Source organism: Vidua macroura, chromosome 13, assembly GCF_024509145.1.
Source record: "Vidua macroura isolate BioBank_ID:100142 chromosome 13, ASM2450914v1, whole genome shotgun sequence".
NCBI classification, from domain to species: Eukaryota; Metazoa; Chordata; class Aves; order Passeriformes; family Viduidae; genus Vidua; species Vidua macroura.
Window position 1 is genome coordinate 14007608 of NC_071583.1, and position 22298 is coordinate 14029905.

Sequence of the window (22298 nt, forward strand, 5' to 3'; positions counted from 1 at the left end):
CTCGTCGTCAGCTCAGTCACATGAATTCTAATTTCTTCAGCCTCAAGATCCTCTTACAGAGCCTGAACATTGAGCTATTCCTCGTTTTCCACAGGTAAGAAAATTTGATGCCATCTAGAGAACATCCCATACTGACTGCATTTTAATCCCTTTACTTTCTATTCTGTTCCTCAAGGAGCAGGGAAGAGATTTTATTTCACTTCCCCTGACAGCAGATTACTGCAGCTTTCAAGACAGCTCCCAGTGTAGAACAGAGTAGAGGCAGTGGGCATCTCAGTGCACTGCATCCCTGCCCAGTGTGCATTTCCAGGCCTTCTGCATGGCAAACCACCACCACCAGTAAAGGCTGTACCTCTGCAAAGGAAATATGTCTTTTTTGTTTTGAAACAGAAATTAATTAATCTCCTTATTCTGCTGTTAAGCCCTCTTTTTCATTATTAAAATATTCCCAAAATCTAGAAGAGCAAAAATGCTAAAGCTTTAACCTATGCCATGGCATGAGGCATATAACATAGTTATATTATAAAATTTCCATTAAATGAGCTCGTTCCCTTACAGCTGTACAGAGTACATCTAAACTCTGGGAGCTGAACACTAAAATAACTCTGAATACCAAACTAACATCTATCTACAGCTGCCCATTTACATTGTATATGAAAAGAGCAGAACACAAAGTTTCATGTAACAACTCCCACAGAAATGAGGTAACTGACATTAAAGTGCAGGTGAGGTACATTTATCCCCATCTTCACTCATATTTCAGTCACCACAAATCCCAGTGGAAGAATTTGCTACAACTCTCTAGTAAGTTTAAATGGTGTGGGATCAGCACAGCAGGGGGAGGTAGAAAGCACAAATCCCTAACCTGACTTTTGCTCTGATGTTTTCACCTTTCCCAAGTTGTCCAGACAGCATGATAAACTGAATTTCAATGTCATGCAGGGAGAATTCTCAAATGCTTTAAAGTGATGTTGCAGCTTTTTTGTTATTCACATCCCTATTCATACCCTCAACACTGTGCAATGTGGAAATCCTTGTTTGAGAACAGTAAGAGCACTGGGAGACTTCTTACATGGTGAGAGTTATTCTAGTTTAATGCTTGCTTTTGTACAAGTTTCTTCACTACAGGTGATAATATTGCCTCTACTTATCCTAATTTCAGGGTTTTTTTGTTTTGTTGGTTTTTTGGGGTTTTTTTGTTGGTTTTTTTGGTTTTTTTGGTTTTTTGTTTTTTTGGTTTTTTTGCCTGGAAATTAAGGAATACTATTCTTACTGCAGGTCTAGTTTTGAATTTTCTCCTTGCAGAACACTCTCCCTTCTGCACAGCTCGGATACTGTGGGAAGCACAGCAGAGGACATGGAGAGCCCCAGCCACAAGCAAGCAAAGCCAGAGTCAGAGACGTTAGCAAAGCAGGCACGGTGTCTGTGTCAGCTCCTCACTGTCCACCACATTTGGATGGTACAGTTTATTTTCCTTTCCGTGTGAGTGCACTACAGATCTTCCTGGAGAAACCAGAGTCAGAAGCATCAACATTTTTGGCTGTGATGTAGCTTCTCATTTCCTTGTAATCTTTACAATTCCAGATTTCAGCAGCCCAAGCTCTAGAGTTTCCTGCTTCCCTTAATCATAAATTTCTCAGTGCCAAAATCTCTTGCAGTTTGAAGGAATTTTGCTTTTCTTAACACATCTTGTTATGCCTCTTTATCCTGCCCTTTATGATTCCTCTGCCTCCTAGAAAAACACAAATGGAACTGCAGGAGCAGGAGAACCTGCTGCTCAGAGCATGTGGAAGTTTCCTGACTCTCTTCTGCCTCAGATACAATGGTAGCATATTTCTATGGCTTCCCAAATTCAGAGTTGGAGCTAGTCTGATTTAGTGCTACGGCTTTTTTCAATGCTTTGTTCTCTTCTTTAATTTGGCCTTTGTCTAGCAGCAAAACCCCTGGATATTTATTTTAGTGTGCTACAAATAAGAATAATTCTATAGCAAGCTTCTCACTGCTGAAAATGTGAAATAAGGGGATAAATATTAAGCCTGGGAGAAAATTCACAAGCATAAAAATAATCTATTATTTACAGTACAGCTTATCTTGTAAACAGCCCAAATATTGCACCAATTAGTAATAATCAAATTGCATTGTGAAGAGTATGCACAGCAATATGAGCAAAAGCTGGGAGAAGAGATCTTGTTAAGCTTAATCCTCAACTGGAAATGCATAGTTTATGTACAGATTCTTAGTGTGCCAGCAATTTTTAAGTGTATACATTGGGATTACTCAACCAAAAACTTGAAGTGAGTATAAGCACAGCATGAAACATTTATGAATCATGTGTAAATCTCTGAAAAAAACATTTTGCCAATTTCCAATGAAAAATTTCATTTCCTTGTTCAGCATTTTGTTTCATGTGAATGCAATTTTTGGTTATTTATCTTCTTTACCAGAGTAAATATTGTACATTGAAAATCTGAGTAGCCCCAATAGATATGCTTAATGATCAGTACACAAACTGTACATTACAATGCCAATTTTTGGCTCATGCATGGGTAATACATTTAAGCAAGCATAATTATGCCTGTCTGTGAATTTAAATGTATGCCCAAAATAAATGCAAAGTATCTTAGTTTATAGATAGATAAATGCAAGATATCTTGCAAGTCCTATTGCAAGAAAATAGTTATCTACTATTTTAGCTCTGTGGATACAGTTCAGCAAAATAAATGAGAAATTACATGCTCCCTCCTCATAAGACTGATTATCTCTTTCAGAAATGCCAGAGCAAGGAGAAGGAAAAGCTCATGCGCAGTGATTTATTTTTCCCTTTTTCTGACAACTGTAAGTTTAAAAAGGGTAAAAAATGAATTATTAAACTGATGTAATGATAAAAAATCAGCTTCTTCATGCACCCAATGGTAAAAAAATAACCAATCAAAAGTATGAAGAACTGTCAAATAAAAAAAATCCTCTAGTTTAAAAAAGTTTATCTTTGATAGCTTAGAGAAAAGGCGAAGAACACTTCAAGGGCCTTTTCTTGGCAGGTGACACACAAGGAAAATCCTTTTAAACAAGCTTCCTTTAAAAACCTGTTACCTTCAAAATGATCTCAAATGTAAACATACTAGTGAAGACATAATCTGCATACCCTAGGATCTGGAAGGTAAACAAAAAGTTACAAACATTATTGCTAAAGCTGCTTTTGGGCTAACAAGGATCAATTAACAATGCATTACCTTTAACAGGATTTCAACAGTAAAGATGGCTGTGAAAGCATAGTCAAAGTAACCAAGTATCTGCAAGGTATAATACGTGCCACAGTAAGAAATCCATCTCTTAATAATTTTTACAACTTAGACCACATACACAACACCTGAATTAATCTAAGTAGATAGATGGAGAATTTAGACAAAGTAGTTTAAATTTCCAGCTATTGTGCAACCATTTTTATTTGCTTAAAACTTTAACAGATGCCCCTGTGCTCAGGCATTAGATTTCACCCCTCAGTAATTGACAGGACCCAATAGGTAACAATTTCTTTCAGTTCAGCCTTTCCTCTAGCAGCTTTCACAGATACTTTCTTCAGCCTTTAGCAGAAATACAGAATCTTAAACAAAGAATAAATACTTAATAATAATGTCTGTGGTTTTCACCAAAGTATTGCATCACAAAATAAAACTTCAGTGGCTGGTTCTAGAGTGCAGATCATCCCACACTCTGCTACATTATATTGTTCCTGTATAGGCTTGTCCAGAGTGTCACAATGCAAACTAATGAATAACTAATCACTTAAAATCAGCACCACAACCCCTTTTCCTTGAAGTGGGAAGATACAGCAGTGATTTATTTGTAGGAAATCTAAAAGAAGCCACAAGAGTTGCACAGTGATATGAAATTTTTAAGAAGATTGTGGCTGTGGGATTGACCTCACTGCACATGAACAGGTATTTCAGAACCACCCAGAGCTGTGGCCACATCACTAACTAAATCAGTGAACTGCAGGAGACTGAGAGTTTAGTCTCAAGGATCCAGCAATCCACCTAGCCAACAGCTGTGCACAGAAATATCCTTCCTGCAGTTCAGCAACTAACCAAGTGGGCAGGAGAAATAAAATAAAGAGACAACACACAAAGAAATTAGTCATACTATATCCAATAAAAATAAAAAGAAATAATTTTCCCCCTTATTCCGTTGAATATCCCATCCTTCTGTCCCCTGGTGTGGCTGAAAAAACAGGCAAATATTAAAGCTATATGACAAAGATTAATCAGTAACCAAGTCACTCTAGACTTAAAATAAAATAAAAAATATTTAAAGGCATTCCAGTTTGTAAGCTTTCATTCTGTCTTGACCTGGCTGATGGAAGGAATGTGAACCCTGAAGGTAGTAAAAAGAAAATGATGCAGGCCTGGGACATGTGAGAGTACTTTCAACAAGAGGGCAACGTCTTCCTGAAATCCCTCACACATTTTGTCTGTGTCCCAAACAGAAACAATCTTTTCAGTTACCACCACTTTCCACTTACATTTTCCTAATGCTCCTCTAGTTATAAATACAATTATCAGCCCTTGAAGCCATTTCTATAATAACAATTTCAGTATTCTCCACCAGCTCTCTCTTTCCTACCCATTAGTGTGATTTATTTATAGGATTGCATTGGTCCAGCTTTGTAGATAAGGGAAGTACACTGCTCTGCTGAATAGTGCATGAAGAGTGTCTTTGTGCTTTGGACTCTTTTTACCTCTGGAGAAAGTTTTAGCTTTTTGGTTTTTACTAAACTTACTGGGAAAGTGTTCAGAGAATGCCAACAGCCTAAAGAAGACTTTCAGAGGTTGCATCAACACCAGCAAGAACCAGAGAGATGCAACCTCTGCAGCCTCAGCAGGCAGGATGCAGAAGAGTTTCTCTGACTCTGTGACCATCTCTACAGATCATTTTGTATCTAAAACAGAAGAGGGCTGGAAGTTCTGTCAAAGCATCTCCAAAGTCCCATGGACCACTACCAAGCTGCACCATCTCAACTATTTCCTACCTAATCTGAAGCAAACCCAACTCACAAGAATGTGAGAGTCTTGCCACACAGCTAAATCAAATGCAACAAGGCTAAAAAATCCATGGTCATGAGAGTGGATTTATTTTAGTTTCTCTGTCTAATAATTGTGCTTTTGAGTAACAGTTAAGTCTTCCACTAGATTAAGCACTTAAAATGTGCTTAAACAAATTCAAGAATTTGTTTTGGGAGGACACAGGTGTTTAGTCCCCATATAAACTACAATTTTATCAATTAACAGAGACATTATTGAAATTAATGGTTTTTAGGCTGAAGTGGCATTTTTCTCTGAGTCAAGGCGAGAGCTGGGCACGCTCTGATCCTCCTCTTACACGTGAGTTTAGAGAAAAGTGAGATTTGTTTAGTTTCTGATGCAGCCAATCAAGAATCTGAATATCTTTGAGTCCAACGTGGGGGTAACTCAAACCCCTCAGAGCGGCCACACGAGGTTCCCTGAGAGAGGAGGTAACACCCTCAGGAATCCCTGCACTCACTAGCAGAGGGATCATCCAAGTGCCCCAAAACCACTTAATAGAGTCAATGAAGAGAGGACACATCAGAGTCTGTTCCAAACACAATAAACAGTGAAAATTTTAACTAGCATATTTAAATCAGCATCAAACACTCTGAGGCAGTAAAAGTGATTCAGGCCTTGCACATCGGGTACTCCTGCTGCAAAGTAGGAAAAAATATGAAAGTTATAGATATTATATTCATCTTGAGAATATTTTATCCTGGTATATTTGTAGTCACAGAAAAAGCATTATGTAAATAATAAACACATCTAATACTGATGATGTTCCATCAATAAAGTTAATTGTCTTTAAAGATTTATGCTTCTTAGAACAAAAGGAATACAAATGTATAGCTTGAAAAAGAAGAAGGAATGTTTTTTAACATGAAAATTAAAAACCAGGCTCTAGGCCCAAAGGATTGTATCCTGTGAGGGTATAGTTAATTTCAGACAAAAATGAAGGGCTTACATTATTTCGAAAAGAGTGGCTGCGAATTGGATCTTCTGCTGCTAAGGAAACACTGCTCAGCATGATGAAGACAAGGATGAGATTGGTAAAGATGTGGTGATTGATAAGTCTGTGGCATCCCACTCGAATTCTAAAGAGGAGATACAAAAATACACCATTTTTGCACACAGAATTCAGCAGATGGTTAATACACAACATATTTTCTGTTACTCTGCCAGCACTGGTGGAACAGAGCAACAATCAGCAATTAGAAGCAATGAAACTCCTGAAGCCATCGGTCTGATTCCTTAGAATGCAAATAAATTCAAAATCCAACCCACCCGTAGTGAAGATGCATTTAAAGCAATCTGGGAGGGGTTGGTTCCCATTGGGTTATGAGCACCACAAGTTCCAGTGTTTGTAGCACTGTGCACATGCAGTCACAGGTCAGAAAGACCAAGGCTAGATAGTAAATCATTCCAGACCCCCAATTTGATTTGATTCTCACTGAAGTTGTCAAAATTACTCATCTTGTGAAGTGCAGCTTAGGCTGCAGATCTCCTTGTGCTACTTAGGACTCAACTCAAATCCGAATCTCCATGAAGATTGTGTTATAGAATTACAGGACGTGGGTGTTGGAGGCTCCAGAGCTGTCAGGATTTAGCCACATGACATGAAGTGTAACTGTGCATATGCTTAGAGTGACTGAGCCCAAGGTAATCACAAATACAGAGCAGGTCTGGGATTAAACTGACAAAAAGGCAGGATCAGGTTCATAACTGACTAACACTGAAGTTGTCTAAATTCTGCTGAAGACTCAGAAGGTTCTTGGCTAAAATTTTTCCTCCTGTCATTAAGTAGATGATTGGAGTGTGGTGTATCTTAGTAAAGCAAATTGGCCATTTTAGACCAAGAATACATAGTGTTAGTTGAAGCTGAAAGCAATTTGAAATGTTCAACAAACTTAATGATTTTGCATCCAAAACATTTTATCTCAATCTGCTTCTAAACTTGATGGCCTCTACCACTGAAAGGCAGCATTCTCCCATGCCAAATAAATATTAAGTAAGGACTTTTACTCACTAGTCAAGTTTGCTGTCTTCACCATTTCAGAACTCCAAATGCTCTGGAGTTAGAATAAGTGGTGAAAGATTCCACTGCCTCCCCAAATCCAAACCCAAAACTATTACAGTTCTGGATTTTTTGAAATAATTTATCTTTATCTTTGATGCTTGTTTGAATCTGGGAAATGCTGTTACCCAAAGAGGAATATACGCCTTTCTGCTACTTTTCTCCTTTTTCTGGTTTCTCCTCCACAAAGGTTACTAGGGTTACTAGAAATTCTGCCTCATGCAGATGTTCAGATCTTTTATATCCAGTGACTAACATAGTACATAGATAATACACCTCAAAGGGTACTTTGCAGACATGTGAGAACTCAGACTGTATGTACAAAATGCTATTACCTTCAACAGTGGGAAGAAAACTAACATATTTTTCAAATTCTTCTCATTTACCAAGTCAATCAGAAAATTTCAGGAGGCAAGCCAATCTCTTTTCTGTTGAAGACACTAGATTTCTACTCCTGGTCTCCCTAGAAGGAGGTCTGTTACTTCAGTGCTAAACCTTGATGTCTAAAGCAGTATTTTTCAAAGTCATATTTACGGGTTGGTGCTGCTGAAAATGAAGAAGGCACTCCCTTCAGGGATAGGTGTTATCTTCTCCTTCATGTTGAGTTCTGATATTCTACGGGGACGTGGGCCTGCCGGTACCTCTGGCTCATCCTCCTCATCTTCTTCATCTTCACCTACTTTAGATTAAACATTCTTTTTACTATAAACTAAAAAATATCGAGGTTTTGTTCATAACAATACAAAAGCACGGCTTGTATGAGAATACACATGGCTTGTAGGAAATATACATTCGTAGCATGACTCTACAAATCTATAAACCAATATGTGAACATCCAAATGCTGTCACAAGCTCTCGCACAGGGTGTTGTGCATATGTGGGTGTGTGCATGAGTGCATTAACAGCACTCAGTTAATGAGTGCATTAACAGGCTTTGCTGGTGCTGAGCAGCCTCACCTGAGGACTCCTCTGGAGCCCCAGTTCAGCTCAGCCCTGACAGCCTGTCCATGCCTGAGCTGAGGGCTGAGCTCTGGGCACTGGGTGAGCATTGTGTGTTCAAAATTCAGGACAGATCTCTGTGCCATGTATCCAGCCAATCAGGCAGAACTGATTTTTTGATAAGTATGCTCACTGGGCCAAGAAAAAACTGACCAAACATCATCAGCCCTGGAATGTCCTCTTTTGCCAAATGTTTCAGAGAAGTTTAGAATTTGCTCTCCCAACCAGATAGTGTTACCAAAACAGTCCTGAGGCTCACAATATTAACTCTCAAATGCTGCTTGTACTGTCTAGGAAGCTGCAGAAAAAGATAATACTTAGGCCCATTTATTCACTGATAAGAGAGCACAACTTCACTGGCTTCAAAGGAATTGATTTAATGTTCACCAAGAGCAAGTTTAGGATACTTTAGCAAACAAACTTAAATGTGTTTCTAGCTAGTATTCACATACCTGGTACATCACAGGGGGGATAGGGATCTTTATCCTCATCCTCTCCTTCTCCATATTCTCCAATTGTCACCTAGAGCAATGAAAGGGATGCACAGGAAGAAAAATAAATTTTAATACAGAGTACAAAGCCCATAAAAAGCGAACCAAATAAGCCTCTGAAGTCAGAGAAGTGAGTTTTATGAAGCAGACTAACTCTGAGAACATAGGAGAGCTGACATTTTATTACTTATTTTTCAAAAATTATTTTTCTATAGTATCCACATTTCTATGGCTGTGTAAATCACAATAAAAATAGAACCAACACACTTTGATAAAATCTACCAAGAATGTTTGAACATTCTAAGAGTTTATCATTCACTGATCTCATTGGACTTATCATACAAAATATCCACTGGGATCCTAAGAAAAAAAATCACATTTTTCTAACATTAATAATTTTGTTCTCTAAGAGCTTCCCCTCTCAGGATATCCTGAAACCAAAAGTATTTTTCTGGTTTGAGACACGGTGAGGATGCAAAGTATCAGAACTAAGTTTCCTTTGCCTGGATAAATATGTAGGGATGATGGGCTCATAAAAGAAATTCTACAATGCACAGTACAAAGTACTCCCTAGCAAAATCACTAAAATTGCTTCTTAGAAAAGAGACTAGTATTAGGATAAACACCTTACTATCCTTGGGCTTCTTTTGGTCACCTTCTGACTTCTCACTTTTTTTATTTTCCAGACTCTCCTTTCTATAAAACAATAAAATAACAATTACAAGGCATGCCATGTAAAGACAGACAGTTTTAAGTGAACTATACCAATTCTGTGAAAAGCTGAAAGCCTTATAATAAAATATTTGAAATATTTTGTACAGCTGCAGGTGTCAAAGCAATAAAATCTACTGCATTTGAATGCAATGATCCATTTAAAAGATTATGATTTTGAATATAATTCCAGAGGCTAATCCCTAAAACATTCAATGCATGATCATTACTCCTTTCTAGGGGGATAAACTGTGCCCTTGGACTCATACAAACAACTTTCATTGACTTCAACAGGCTTGCACTGATTTCAAAAGAAGGTTTTCTGCTTGTCTATATAAGGCTTAGAGAACTGATTCCTCAGGGAGCTGTGCACTGGCAACAACAGATAAATTCTTGTGTTAATTACACAATAAATCCTACTGTTGCAGTGTTTAAATATCAGTTGGTCTATCGTTACATTCTTAATTCACCCCAATTACTACCTAACTTTTATATAAAATCGTACTGTTTGTCTATTATTTTAGTGTCTAGACAAGCCCTTTTATTTTTTCCCTGAGTCCAGCACGTTTTGAAGTTGGTAAAGGCATTCATACAAAAGAATCCTTATGGAAGAATTCAGTACCCTTCTCCTTCCCTCTCCTTCTGCTTCAACATGCCCATCTATTTTACCTCGCATTCTTTTTCCTTTCCTTTTCTTCAGCTTCTTCTTTCTGAGCTGTATTTAGACTTTCAGCATCTGCCAAGTTATCCACAGCAATGGCCAAGAAGACATTTAGCAAGATATCTATTTCAAATCGTTTTAAGGACATTATGCCTTACCACACTTGTGTGGTTTATTATCAGCATAAACACTGACAATGTGAGAGATATAAAACACATGTTCCCAACCTACAGCGTGGAGGTTTGTGATGCTGGAGTGTAGTGCAAATATCACCCATTTAATGGACCAGACTGTAAAGTGAGCAGAGATCCATCAGGGTCATGGGTTTTAAAATAGCAGAATTCTTGAAGTATTTTTTTAAATAAATTAAATTCAACTTCATGCTAGCCAGAGCAAGTCCAAATATGAAATTGTCTATTATATGTGAAGACTGTTCAGGCATTTTGAAAAATTCATTTTTATAATGCACTTTCACGTCTACAACAATCTATGTCAAATTCAGTTCTTCAGTCTATATCAGTTAACCACAAATACTGATACAAATACCATATAGTGCAGAAAATACAATGTTTTTTGCCCTTTCATCAACTCCTGACCTTTTAAGAACTTTTGAGAGTGGCAGTAGTTTGTTTCTACATGGGGCCAAGGAAGCATTTCCAGATCACTAAAGGCAGGGAAGGGAAATGTTCCAGCAGACTTTGTCCCAGCTGCCCCAGGGTGTGTGCCCTGGTCCCTGCCCTGCAGAGGGTCCCTGGCCACCCTCAGCCCGTGCCAGAGCTCGGGGCTGCACCGAGAGCTGGGGATGGACGGGGCACCATCGCTGCCCCAAGGGCTGGGCTCCAGCCCTGCACTGCCAGCGACCACAAACAGCACAGGGCAAGGCTGTGCTCCCACGGAAGGAAGAAAGAAAACATTCTCTGCTTTCTGCCATGGTGCTGGCCAGAGATGGCCTGGAGATCACTGCCTCTGGTTCCTCAGGGAACAAGGAAAGGTCTGTTCAAAGGACTCGGCACGTGCAGAGAGCACTCGCCCGTGACCATTTACCCCCTCCCAGAGGGATTTGGCTGATGTCCCTGGCACACAGCCCCACTCAGAGACCTTTCCAGCCAGTGTAAAGGATACAGTTACCACAGATGAAGAGGATAATGAAATATATACAGACGATCATGCCTGAGGATGAGGGACCACCGTATGCCATTATGCCATCATACATGACAGCATTCCAGTCTTCCCCTGTTAGGATCTAAGGAGCAAATATTAGATTAGTAGTAACTCAGCATCAAAAGTGAGTAGAGAAACACATTTCCTCTGACCTGTGTGCATAAAGCAAGACCATGCTCTTTTCATGCGTTGTTTTAAAATTCCCATTTAAACAAACACCTCCTGAAAGCCTGGGTTTAATTCTAACAGCTTTTATTTTGTGCTATGCATTTATATGACTGAACTTCAAAGGCAAAAATAATAAAAATGAAATTTTATTGAAATTTTATTGATTTTGGCATGCCAAAGTAAGAGCCCTGGTTTTCAGTAATGCCACTTATGTAGCAATGCCAACAAATGTCCATTGCTGTAAAATCAAGTTAGTATAATTTTTAAGGTTCCTTTTTTCTTCTTTTTTTAAATACTGGCCAAAAATCTGTACTATGATAAAAATTGTGAGTATTTCAATGCAGGCTTTAGGGGCGCTTCATATATTTCTAAGTAACTTCTTAAAAATTGTCAGTTCCATCCTGAGAAAACATGTAATAGTCACTCTCCGTCCAAGCAATTAAATGGTTGTTTAAGAAAATTAAATGCTTGCCATTTTCTAAAATTCATTTTTGTAGAACTAAACTTATCTGACTAATTTTCATTGCTGGTGAGCACCCAACAGGCTGCTTGCTCCTGAATATCTTCTAAAACGGAAAGAATCCCCATTCCTTAGAAAATGAGACAGCCTAAAATCTGAATAAAATGTAACTCAGCTCAGTTGGAAAGTAAAGCCTTAAGTTTTTGTAGGGGCAATGTCAAGTCAAACATGAACACTTTTCCCCATATGGAAATTTCTCATTGATATTTCCTTATCTTGAAATTAAATGGAAAGATTTTCTGCTTGCTCTGGGCAGCCACCAGATGGGACTTCCACCAAAGTGACAGGAAGCCAACACCAAGGTGAATCCTGCAGGATCAGCTATTAACTCTCACCTACAATGGCTGAAATCAAATATTGTGGTAATGTACACAGCCAAGAGTGAAAATGATGAGCAAGACAAAACCAAACAGACTAATTCCAGTATCCAAATTGGGAAAAATAAGTTTTAAAAAAGCATCACAAATAAGTGAAAAGTAAACTCGAAGTATGTCCCTACCATTTCACTAGTAGCAGACAAGTTTGCCTTAAGATTTTAATAAAACCTGGTCTCTAAAGAAATTAATGCTTATTTTTATGTTATAGTGATATGATTCCCAATGTAAATATGCACTCTTTAAAGGCTTATTATTTTTTCTTGCTTGAGAACAGCTGAAATGTTACACAGCTAATGAAGTTAAAGAAAATAATTTGATCAAACTAAATATAACACTCCACCTCTTCTTCTAGTCATGTGTTTGATAGACAAAGGAGATTTAACTGTGTGAAGTAACACAACAGCTATGTTGCATAGGTAGATCAAAGAAGATATGAAACAAATGGTACAAATGGTGCAAAGTTACCAGAGTGCTGAATTTAATGAGCAGAATGCTACTTAAAGTAAACTGAATAAATAGTATTCATGATTTCATTTTCAGGCAACACGATCACTTAAACAGTTTTGTTGATCAAAGGTAAAATGTCTCATACGGGATGAAAGAAAGTTACCTGGAATACAGTTAAAAGGGCTTGTGGAAAATTATCGAAGGTGCTCCGTTTTGTTTGAGTTTCATCAAAATTAAATTTGCCTCCAAACAGCTGCATTCCAAGCAACGAGAAGATTATGATGAAGAGGAAAAGCAGAAGCAACAGTGAAGCAATGGACTTCATTGAGTTTAACAAGGATGCTACCAAGTTGCTCAGGGATGCCCAGTGCCTATAAATTAAAATGCGTGTGTTAACACACACCAAAAAAACCCCAAACAAAACAGTAAAAGAGCAGTGCATGATGAAGTATTACAAAACAATTGCTGATCACTCTTCAGCTATCCTTAGAATTAGCAGTATTAGATAATCTTACCTTGTTACTTTAAAAATACGCAGGAGACGAACACAGCGAAACACTGAAATTCCAAGGGGTGACATAATTTCCAACTCCACCAAAATGGTTTCAACAATGCCACCACAAACAACGAAGCAATCAAAGCGGTTAAAGAGAGAAACAAAATAGGCCTGTAGGCCCAAGCTGTACATCTTTACTAACATTTCACAGGTGAATAAAGCCAGAAGAACTTTATTTGCGATATCTGGAACAAAATATTAAAGAAAAAAAAATTCTGAATTGCCTCATAGATTCCATTTTTATTTTAACATATTAGTATTACACTTTCTATATGAGTTTGCAGCTTTTTGCTTTAAAAGGAAGTACTGCATTTTTATGTTGGACTGTAGTTGATGCTTAAGTGGCAAAAGTTACACAAGGATGTAAAGCTTCCTGCCAGCTATAAACTATTCATCTTTCCAATCTGTTGTGCAGTTCATGGCTCCTCAGCTCACAGCTTGAGTCCACACTGTAACTTAAGCAACAAGCCCACAGCAAGTCCTGCTGTGCCAGTTCCCACTTCCTCCTCATCTTTCAAGCATAGTTTCATGATAAAAGTACAGTTATTTACAATTTAGCATTGTCAGGCCTGTGCTGCTGCATTACTCAGCTGTGCTACAGCTGTGGAAATCAAAGACCACATTCAGTCATTTATCTCCCTCTGGCTGGGCTGAATATCCTTCAGACAGCAAACAACAAAATGGCAAAGTACAAAAGTAGCCACTGATAGAATGCAACTACCCATAGTCAAGACCAGGACAATAATTTTTGACTGTACCTTGGATCTGGGTCAGCCAGTCAGGTTGATTGTAATGCTCTGATGAGATAGTTAACGTGTTCAAAAAGACCAAGACAATAACAAGCCAATAAAATGTGACAGATTTTACTGCAGCCCTACATTTTCTTCTGTTAAAGCGGTTCCAGCGACGCCAGCGTCGACTGAAAGTTCAAATAAAAATAAATTTATTATTATATGGAAAACACATATGAACTTAAGGAGAGTGTGGTTTTCTTCTGTGTAGAAAATAAGTTCAATTGCGTATGTGTGAGCAGGTGTATTTTCATAAATACGTGTATAATACTTCAATAGCTGTGTAAATCGTTACAGTTGCAGATTAGGGACGGCTAACTTGTTATTCCTTTTTTTTACATTTCCTTATAGATTTCTAAATGTAAACCACAATACTTGGAGACTCCAATTGCCTGTGACATAATTAGATTAAGCTGCATTAACATTTCATTGGGTAACAAAGTATATCTATCTTTCCAAGGCCCCATACACTTAATAGCAATAAAGAGAAGTCAATGAATTCACTCAGAATTCAAATTAAATTCAGTCTAAAAATGTAGGCTTTGAGTTAAACCACAAAAAGAATTCTGGCAGGATTAAACAGAATAGGAATGCTGAGGTCACCTTTTAGAAATCTACCCTATAACATTAGAAATCTTCTTCAGTAATTCCTAGAGATTTCTACTGATGTGCACTGAAATTGTGTCAGTGGCAAATGTCAGTGAAATAAATAAGAGTGACAAGCTGAGGCTCTACCTAGATATGAGCTGGATTCACAAGTGATTATATATATCCTTGGACTCATAAAACTAGATTTCTCTGCTTCACTTCTGGGAACTCTGTTCAAGCATTAACTAAGTTTTCTTTGCGCACCTTAGATTTGTACTTGTAGTAATGGAAATTAATACTGGTTTTAGATAGCAGTACAGACGTTTCAAGTCTTTGTGGTATTCTAACCATATAAAGGAAAAATATCCTGTCCTGACCTAAATCAACATGGAATTCAAGAACATTCTTATCTTGCCAATCCCCTGCTCTAAGGGCTGTGTCCATGGCCATCAGCAGGATGCCTCACTCCCTGGGTAGCTTCAACTTCTTTACACTTACAGAACACTCTACCATTGCAGTCCATGAGACAAGAATAATAATGGTGGCATAACTCACTTATAAGACTCACAAGCAGGCTCAAACTGCATAACTCCAAGCTTTCTGAAGCCAATGGGGCTATTTTTTTGGTTTCCCCAAAAAGATGTGTGGAAGCAGTGACAGTAAAGTATAGCTAACTGGTACATATATGAATGCGTATGAATAACATCGGCGTAGATGAGCAGACTACAGAAGTAAAACAAAAATTCAAAAAGGAGGATAGCAGTAAATTTCTCCATTAGACTGATACAAGTAAAGGCATGCTCCCAAAGATTAACTTCTATTTTGACTTGCAGTGCAGCAGGTAGGCGAGCTTGCAATGAAAAGCATTTTCTATTTTCATCCAAAGGCATTTTGACATTATTTTCAAAACAATGTCCTTGATAAGTTATGGCCTGACTTACTTTGTGCTCAAACTCAGTGTACTGACATTGCAGAGTAACATTCCAGAAGCTGGAGTGAGGATCAGCCCAGAAGAGTGAAAATTGGACCAAGATTTTCCATTTACCTTAGAATGTGATTATAAGAGGAAAATACTGACCTGAATTTGGATTTTGAGATGGTTTGACTAGGAGAAAAGGAAAATACATTTTTAAGAATGGGGGAAAAGTAATTAACAAATTCATTTTCTTTAGAATTTTGCATTGGCATTACACATACATAAAACAAACTTTAAATAAAATGCATCATGAATGATGAAATTATTTTGTCTGTTATTTATTTTCTGAACTACCATTTCTTAAGCCTTACAAATTTGATTAGTGAAAGAAAGGAACTCTCCTTTAAAACTCAGTAAATAAACCTTGAATAAACATGTAGAAGCTGCCTGGAAGTCATGAAAATCTGAGCAAATACATATTGAACATCATGGGTTATAGAAATACTCTCATACATTCAGCTGTTGTCTAAAAAATACATATTCTCCAGGTCATGCAAAATTTAACAGAAAATATTTGTTTTTACATTACATTAGAAACTTCCATTCTTTTCATTATAATTTTGGACAAAAATCATATTTTATAAAAGCTTTCAGGAAATCACAATTCCACTCGAAGCTGAGTTGAATTGTTTTATATCATCTTAACATGAGAATTTTAGGAATGCTCTAATACTTTTATAATTGGTCTAATATCAAACTCCTGCAAGTGCCATACAAAGCCTGGCTATGTCAAGGCACTTTTGGCTAAATAAACAGTGGGGAAAGAAGGACCCTTTGAAATGCTGAGCTGATGAGGTGGGAACTCAGCACCCATCCGTGCACTCACCACAAGCTCCCGCAGCACGCCGGGCTCTCCCCTTCCCCGCTGACGTTCTCCGTGTTCACCGACTCGGTCTCGCTGGTGGGCATGCTCGCTGTGGGGACACAAAACTGCCTCAGAGCCAGCACCACGCAAGGCATGGCACAGCTGGCATCTCCTGGCCTGTGGCAGGAGTGCCTCCAGCTCTGCTGAGAGCTTGGAAGATCTGAGGAGTCATAGATGAAGTCAAACACTTCATCAGTCCTCCTCTCTCACCGAAAGGAAGCACACAGAATTCCAGAGAGAATGGTGGCTTTTTTTTGTGTGTGTGTATCTTTTTAGTAATTCAAGGAAATTGCTTACACTGCAGAGTATAAAGTAGAGGAAGTTTGTACAAAGAGTATGCTACCCCAGCAAAGAAATTAACCTGAGCTAAATTCTGAAACTTTTCACTTTGAGAAGTGTTCTGTTAACATCTTGGAGGTGCTTTTCAATTGAAGTGCTATTAACAAGCTCGCTGATTCCAAGGAATATCATCAAATTTCTGAAAGTAGGAACAATCACACCGTGGTCACACTGACCATTCTTTGCTTTTACTGACATTATGAATTATCGAGGCAAGATGCCAGAAGGTAAATGTGCTGCAAATACTGTGTGAGCAGCAGGCAGGAGCAGGGGAATGGAGAATGGTCCTTCAAAGCATGATGAGAATTGCCACTAATAAAAAGGAGACAACTACATTTGCCACAGAGTGAATTACTACACATATAGTGGATCATTACTGAGTGGTTAGCAATTGTAGCTGATGGTTTTTTAGGCAAAACTCATTTTCAGCTGGGTCATCACCATTTGTCTTCAAATCAGCTGAAATATAGAGGGAGGACACCTTATGTCAAAAAGTGTTAGGAAATGATGAACAGACAAAGTTCTCAGTACTTCCTAGGGGAGAGCACTGCTTCCATGTCTGCAAAGCAAGCATGAAAGGAAAACCTCAGAAACAAGAAAAAGGTAAATTAATGTTGCTGGTCTATACAGTAGAAATACCATTTAAAGTAGGAAACATAAGAGAGGTGCAAGATGCACTGAAATTACTGTATAACAGCAAGAACAAAAGAAAAACAGAGCATTCTAAAGGTATTCTGGTATGTACCTTCCACTGTTCTGATGGTTTGCTTGTTTGGTTTATTTTGTTTGGTTCAGTTTGTTGGGAAGGGTTTAAGCCAATGTCTGTGAACTGAGAGTACTCAGGGCAATACACTGCAAACATCTGATAAGGAAATCTCACTATTTTGGTAGCCTAAAGGAGGAGATGAGATTTAACAATCAGACCCTGAATTTTCTGATTGTGTACGAATCAGGCACAAAGTGTTAGAAACAGGCTCTCTGCACAGCCTCTATATTGCCTCAATACCGACATGAAAACAGAGGGGAGGGGGAAGTGTTGGTTTGGTTTCTGTGCATCAGTCCCACTCAAGCTGGAGACTGACAGGTCTGTGCAGGCCAGGCACTCAGCTACTGTTTACAACAGCTGAGAATCTGTCCCCATAGTCACTGTCCTATGGAATGCTAAACAGAGTGGCATAACAAAGAAATATCCAAAATGTCCATGCAGGTGTTTGAATAAACAAAGCACTTCAGGCAGTAAGCACAGCAAAACCTTCTTTCACAAGGTTCTTCTGTTCTGATGATTCTTTTAAAATATTACTGTAATGACTTTATATGTTAAAAGTCTCTGGTTAGCACCTGCAAGTGTCTCAATTCTAATATCATGCTTCCCTTTATAAATCAGTTTTAAAATAATGAATTTTGCTAGTCTTGTAAGAACTTCACAGCTTACAATCAGACTTCAAAAGGAATTTCACTCAAAATTAAAGAAAAAAATATTTGATGTTCAAATTCAACTATTAACATTTCAAAGGGTTAAATTAAAAAAAATCACAAAATTATTTCAAACATAATATCAGGACTTCAGAACTAAGAATTTTTATTTTAAAATGTCCGTTTCTTCTGAAATAACTGTAAGTATATATTGGTATACCCTGTCTGGTAAAGAACTGGTCTGGTTGCCTTGTGCCAGGTGACATGACTGCTGTTAGAAAACACAGCATTATAGTCAGCTAGTGATGAACATTTCAGCACTTGTGATGAGCAACTGCAAAATAAGAGTGCTGAAGTCTTATTTCACACACTATTAAGAGCTGCCAGGAAAACACAGCTAGGCCTACTTCCACAATTATTGCATAAGTGCAATGTGTCCCACACTTTTATTTCAAATTTATCAACCCTTCTGAAAAAAAAAAAGGTACCTAGAATCCAGTTCTTCATAATCTGTCACTCCACTGAGTACAAAAAAAATACTCCATTTAATGTAAGTAATGCAAGTGCATGTAAAAGTAAAGTACTGTAATTTTAACTCAAGTCTACCCTGACTTTATGTGTTAGCCCACAAAAAGAAATACCAGACTGTTTTGAACACAATTATGTGAAGAAAAGCATAATAAAAATATCTTTGTCCCTACTGAAGTGAATGTCAATTCTGCTAATTATTAAATATATCAGAATGTTGCTGTTTCAGACACCACAGGGCTCTTGCTGCATCTCTATCAGTGACTTGCAGGTGCTGTATTACAAATAGAAGATGGGGAAAAAGAACCAATTCACATTAGAAACTCAGCTGTCATTATACTGTAATTTATATGTCAAAATTGAAACTTGACAGAAGTACTGAGAAAGGCACCGTGTGGAAGTCCAGCTCCAGCAATGCCAGCAAGTCATCAGGTCTTTAGCCAGAAGAAAAGAGCAGCACTGCATGTCCACATCCACTCTGCTAATGCAAGCAACCTGCCAGGTCTCAAAACAACTCAGTTCCATGGCCACAGCTCCATAAGGGCAGGTGGTGTCCATAAGGCAAACACAGCACACAATTTTGAGAGACTGATCTCAGCAGGGTCAGCTCTGAGATCTGTAAACTGGCACCCCAGTATTGAAAGAAAGATGCTAAATTTTTTCTTTCCTTTATTCACCTTTTGCCCTTATTTTACTGGCATTCTTCTGGAAAGATTATCTAGATTTCTAGATCTAATAATCTCTTCAATTAAGCTAACTGGTTTCAAACAAAAGAATGCTTGCATTAGACAATATAAGCAACCCATACAGCATGCAGCTCAATACTTTCCTGAGTGGATAGAAAACAGGTCAAATACATCAACTACTACATTTTGCTTCTGTGGATAAGAATATAACATGAGAAAAACAATCCATTGTATTCACGAGGTATTCTATGGAGCTTTCAGACTTTGGAGCCAGGATTTCCAACTCCACTCCAGGATGTAACATAACTAATGCACAGTGAAGAGCAAGCCACTGTCTATCAGCAATGGTGTGCCCTCGACAGGTAGAGTTAGAAGAAATAAATTCCATAATCCTGAAATACAACAGTTCAGTGTCACTGTAGAATCCAGAAACGGGCTAAATTACAACCTGAATTACTGAATTGTGGTTTCAAGTATTATTGTTGGAAATGTTTTCCTCTCTAATATAAGTGATTGAAATTTTAACCTGTTTCAACTTCAAATGTGCACTTTCAATCCATAGGCTGATGTCATTTTCACACTGGTGGATGTTGGGCAGCCTCGTGGTTACACATGCTGAAGGAAAAGTGCTGCAGAAGTGGAGAGATCTGCACAGCTCATCAGTATTGGCTACTGCAGAGAATCTTGGCATTATATTAAACTGGCAAAATTTTAGATCACTCTTACAAAAAAATTGCATGTTCTGTTTGCTAGTAACAGCCAACCAATTCCTTGAATTTTTGGTTCCAAAATTTTCCTAATTTTTTCTCAAATTAGTACATGATTTTTCTGAATCTTTTTTACCAAATCTTTGAGTTAGTCAAGCAGGAAAACAGAGTGAAAAAAAAATCCCCAAAGTGGCAACATTATCATTGCAAATTTATCTCAAATTTTCCTAAGTCTGCTGTATGCCCAGAAAACACTTCAGAAAGTGGCACTATCTCTTCTGACTGTGAAGCTTCTTGGGGTAAATTCAGTTTAAGGAGTCTGCTTGGAAAATGTTCTCCATGATAGTGTAGCAAGATATCTTTCTCACAGTGCAGATTTAATGTTGTTGTAGATCATTCTTATGGGCTCTCTCTTTTTATAGGCAGCCCATGGGAAAACGATATAAGGCTGGCTGCATAGCAGTGGAAGGAGAGCAAACAAGTTGGGTTTTGTTATAGTAGCATCACTGAACCAACCACTTGTAGCCTGAAGGATGACACTGAGAACCTTGGGAATGTTGCATATTCTACACACATGTTGCTTTTAATGGACATACAGGTAGAGGGAATACAGAGAAAAATATTTCGTGTGGTGTTTCTAATCCAGAGACAGCCTAAGCTTCAACTCCTCAGATCAGCATAATTATCTCAGGTAGAAATAAACTTAGGCCATTAATTTGTACTTTGAAAAAACCCTACTCACAAAAGGTGCACCTGCCCTGCAAGGCAGAAGAATCCAAGTCAGTGCCCATGAGTTTGGGATGCCTTTGACTTGCAAGGTCAGGCACCAGCCGTGGCATAGCAGCCACTGCCAGCAGGTGACAGCAGGTGCCAGGCAGTGCCAGGCTGGTCCTGACAGACATCAGAACCTGACCCTGCTCGTTTTTTGGCTGTGTTGAAATACATAGCTCAAAGTAAAATTGCAAGTGTCTTCTCGCAATTCTTACAGAAAACTGTGTCAGCATGCAGAGCTGAGTGAGCTATCAGACAGCGATATGTAAATATCTATATGTAACAGTTGCACAAGCAATTTCAAGCAGACTCGGTGTTTGTAGAAAATGAGTCTATCAGGTCCCAGCAATTTCTGGCTTGGAATTCTGCATTCCCTAAAGTAACTGGATGAGAGTTTCAGCCTTAGTCTGGGCCACAACAGGAATTGTTAGGATAGCAAGAAAGCCAGTTGGTCAAATAACTTAGTTGCAGATAGGACTAAAACTAGATGTCCTGACTACTGCAACTGTGCTCATGTCAAAACAGGACATTTGCTAGCATTCAAACAGGCAGATTTGAAAATAATTATCATACTCTAAACTTTCTGTCCATCTCCAGTGGGGGCGGGGGGATGGGGAGTGAATAAAACAAATTACAGAACCAAACCATCAATAACAAAAGAGATACAGTAAAAGCTTGTTGTATTTTGTTAGATTCTACACCATAAGTATCAGAAGTAAATAGTAAGTATTATCATCATGCTGTTCTTACACTATGATGCATTATAAAACTTGCAAAATACTTTTATTACTTTCTTCATACCTAAATTTAAAATACATTTTTGATCTGGGTTACCTGACTTCTGAAAAAGAAAACCTATTCTTCAAAACAGCCACAGACAAAGACACTCCAGTGGAAATCTGAATGGATTAAACACTCTGCTTCAGGGAGGTAGAGCAGCACCTCTATTTCAAACATGCACTTCAACCAGGAGGAAGGTCTGCATGCACGAGGGGTTCCATGCTATAGAGGGGTGTGCCTCAGTTACAGAAATGCAAACAATCTGTGCTCCCGAAAGCTACCACATCCAATGCAGTATGGGCACAAAAGAAAAGTTCAACTGCAAATCCGAACACGTTTTACCATGTTTATTGGAAGAACGGCCAAAGCAGCTAAGTCTGCTTTTCTTCTTGTCTTCCATTAAGTCAGCCAGTGTAAGCCCTGGGGAAGCACATGTAATCCCAGCAGTGACGCGGGAGGTGGCAGCAGTCGCAACGCAAAAAACAAAAACGTGTCCGTACACACAACACAGGCAAGGTTAGGCAAAACAGACTGACATCACCGGCAGCACAACTGATCACAGTTAAACCCCTCACCTCTCACGGATCCTCGCATTTTGAGCTAAATTCGCAGTGCTTTGAAGGCAA

At 38.4% G+C, this 22298-nt stretch overlaps 1 protein-coding gene across 1 annotated transcript in view; it reads right to left on the reverse strand.

Moving 5' to 3' along the window:
• The window catches only part of CACNA1D (calcium voltage-gated channel subunit alpha1 D), a 169022-nt gene that overhangs the window by 54183 nt on the left and 92541 nt on the right, over positions 1 to 22298 (reverse strand). The window contains exons 10-23 of the mRNA XM_053989201.1: positions 22015 to 22092; positions 16410 to 16497; positions 15686 to 15712; positions 13987 to 14147; positions 13188 to 13413; positions 12836 to 13043; positions 11122 to 11242; positions 10008 to 10122; positions 9254 to 9323; positions 8589 to 8658; positions 7672 to 7816; positions 6028 to 6157; positions 3231 to 3290; positions 3091 to 3150 (exon numbers count right to left, since the gene is read on the reverse strand). Of these exons, the coding sequence (XP_053845176.1) occupies positions 3091 to 3150; positions 3231 to 3290; positions 6028 to 6157; positions 7672 to 7816; positions 8589 to 8658; positions 9254 to 9323; positions 10008 to 10122; positions 11122 to 11242; positions 12836 to 13043; positions 13188 to 13413; positions 13987 to 14147; positions 15686 to 15712; positions 16410 to 16497; positions 22015 to 22092 (1559 nt within the window). The remainder of the gene's footprint in view (positions 1 to 3090; positions 3151 to 3230; positions 3291 to 6027; positions 6158 to 7671; positions 7817 to 8588; positions 8659 to 9253; positions 9324 to 10007; positions 10123 to 11121; positions 11243 to 12835; positions 13044 to 13187; positions 13414 to 13986; positions 14148 to 15685; positions 15713 to 16409; positions 16498 to 22014; positions 22093 to 22298) is intronic.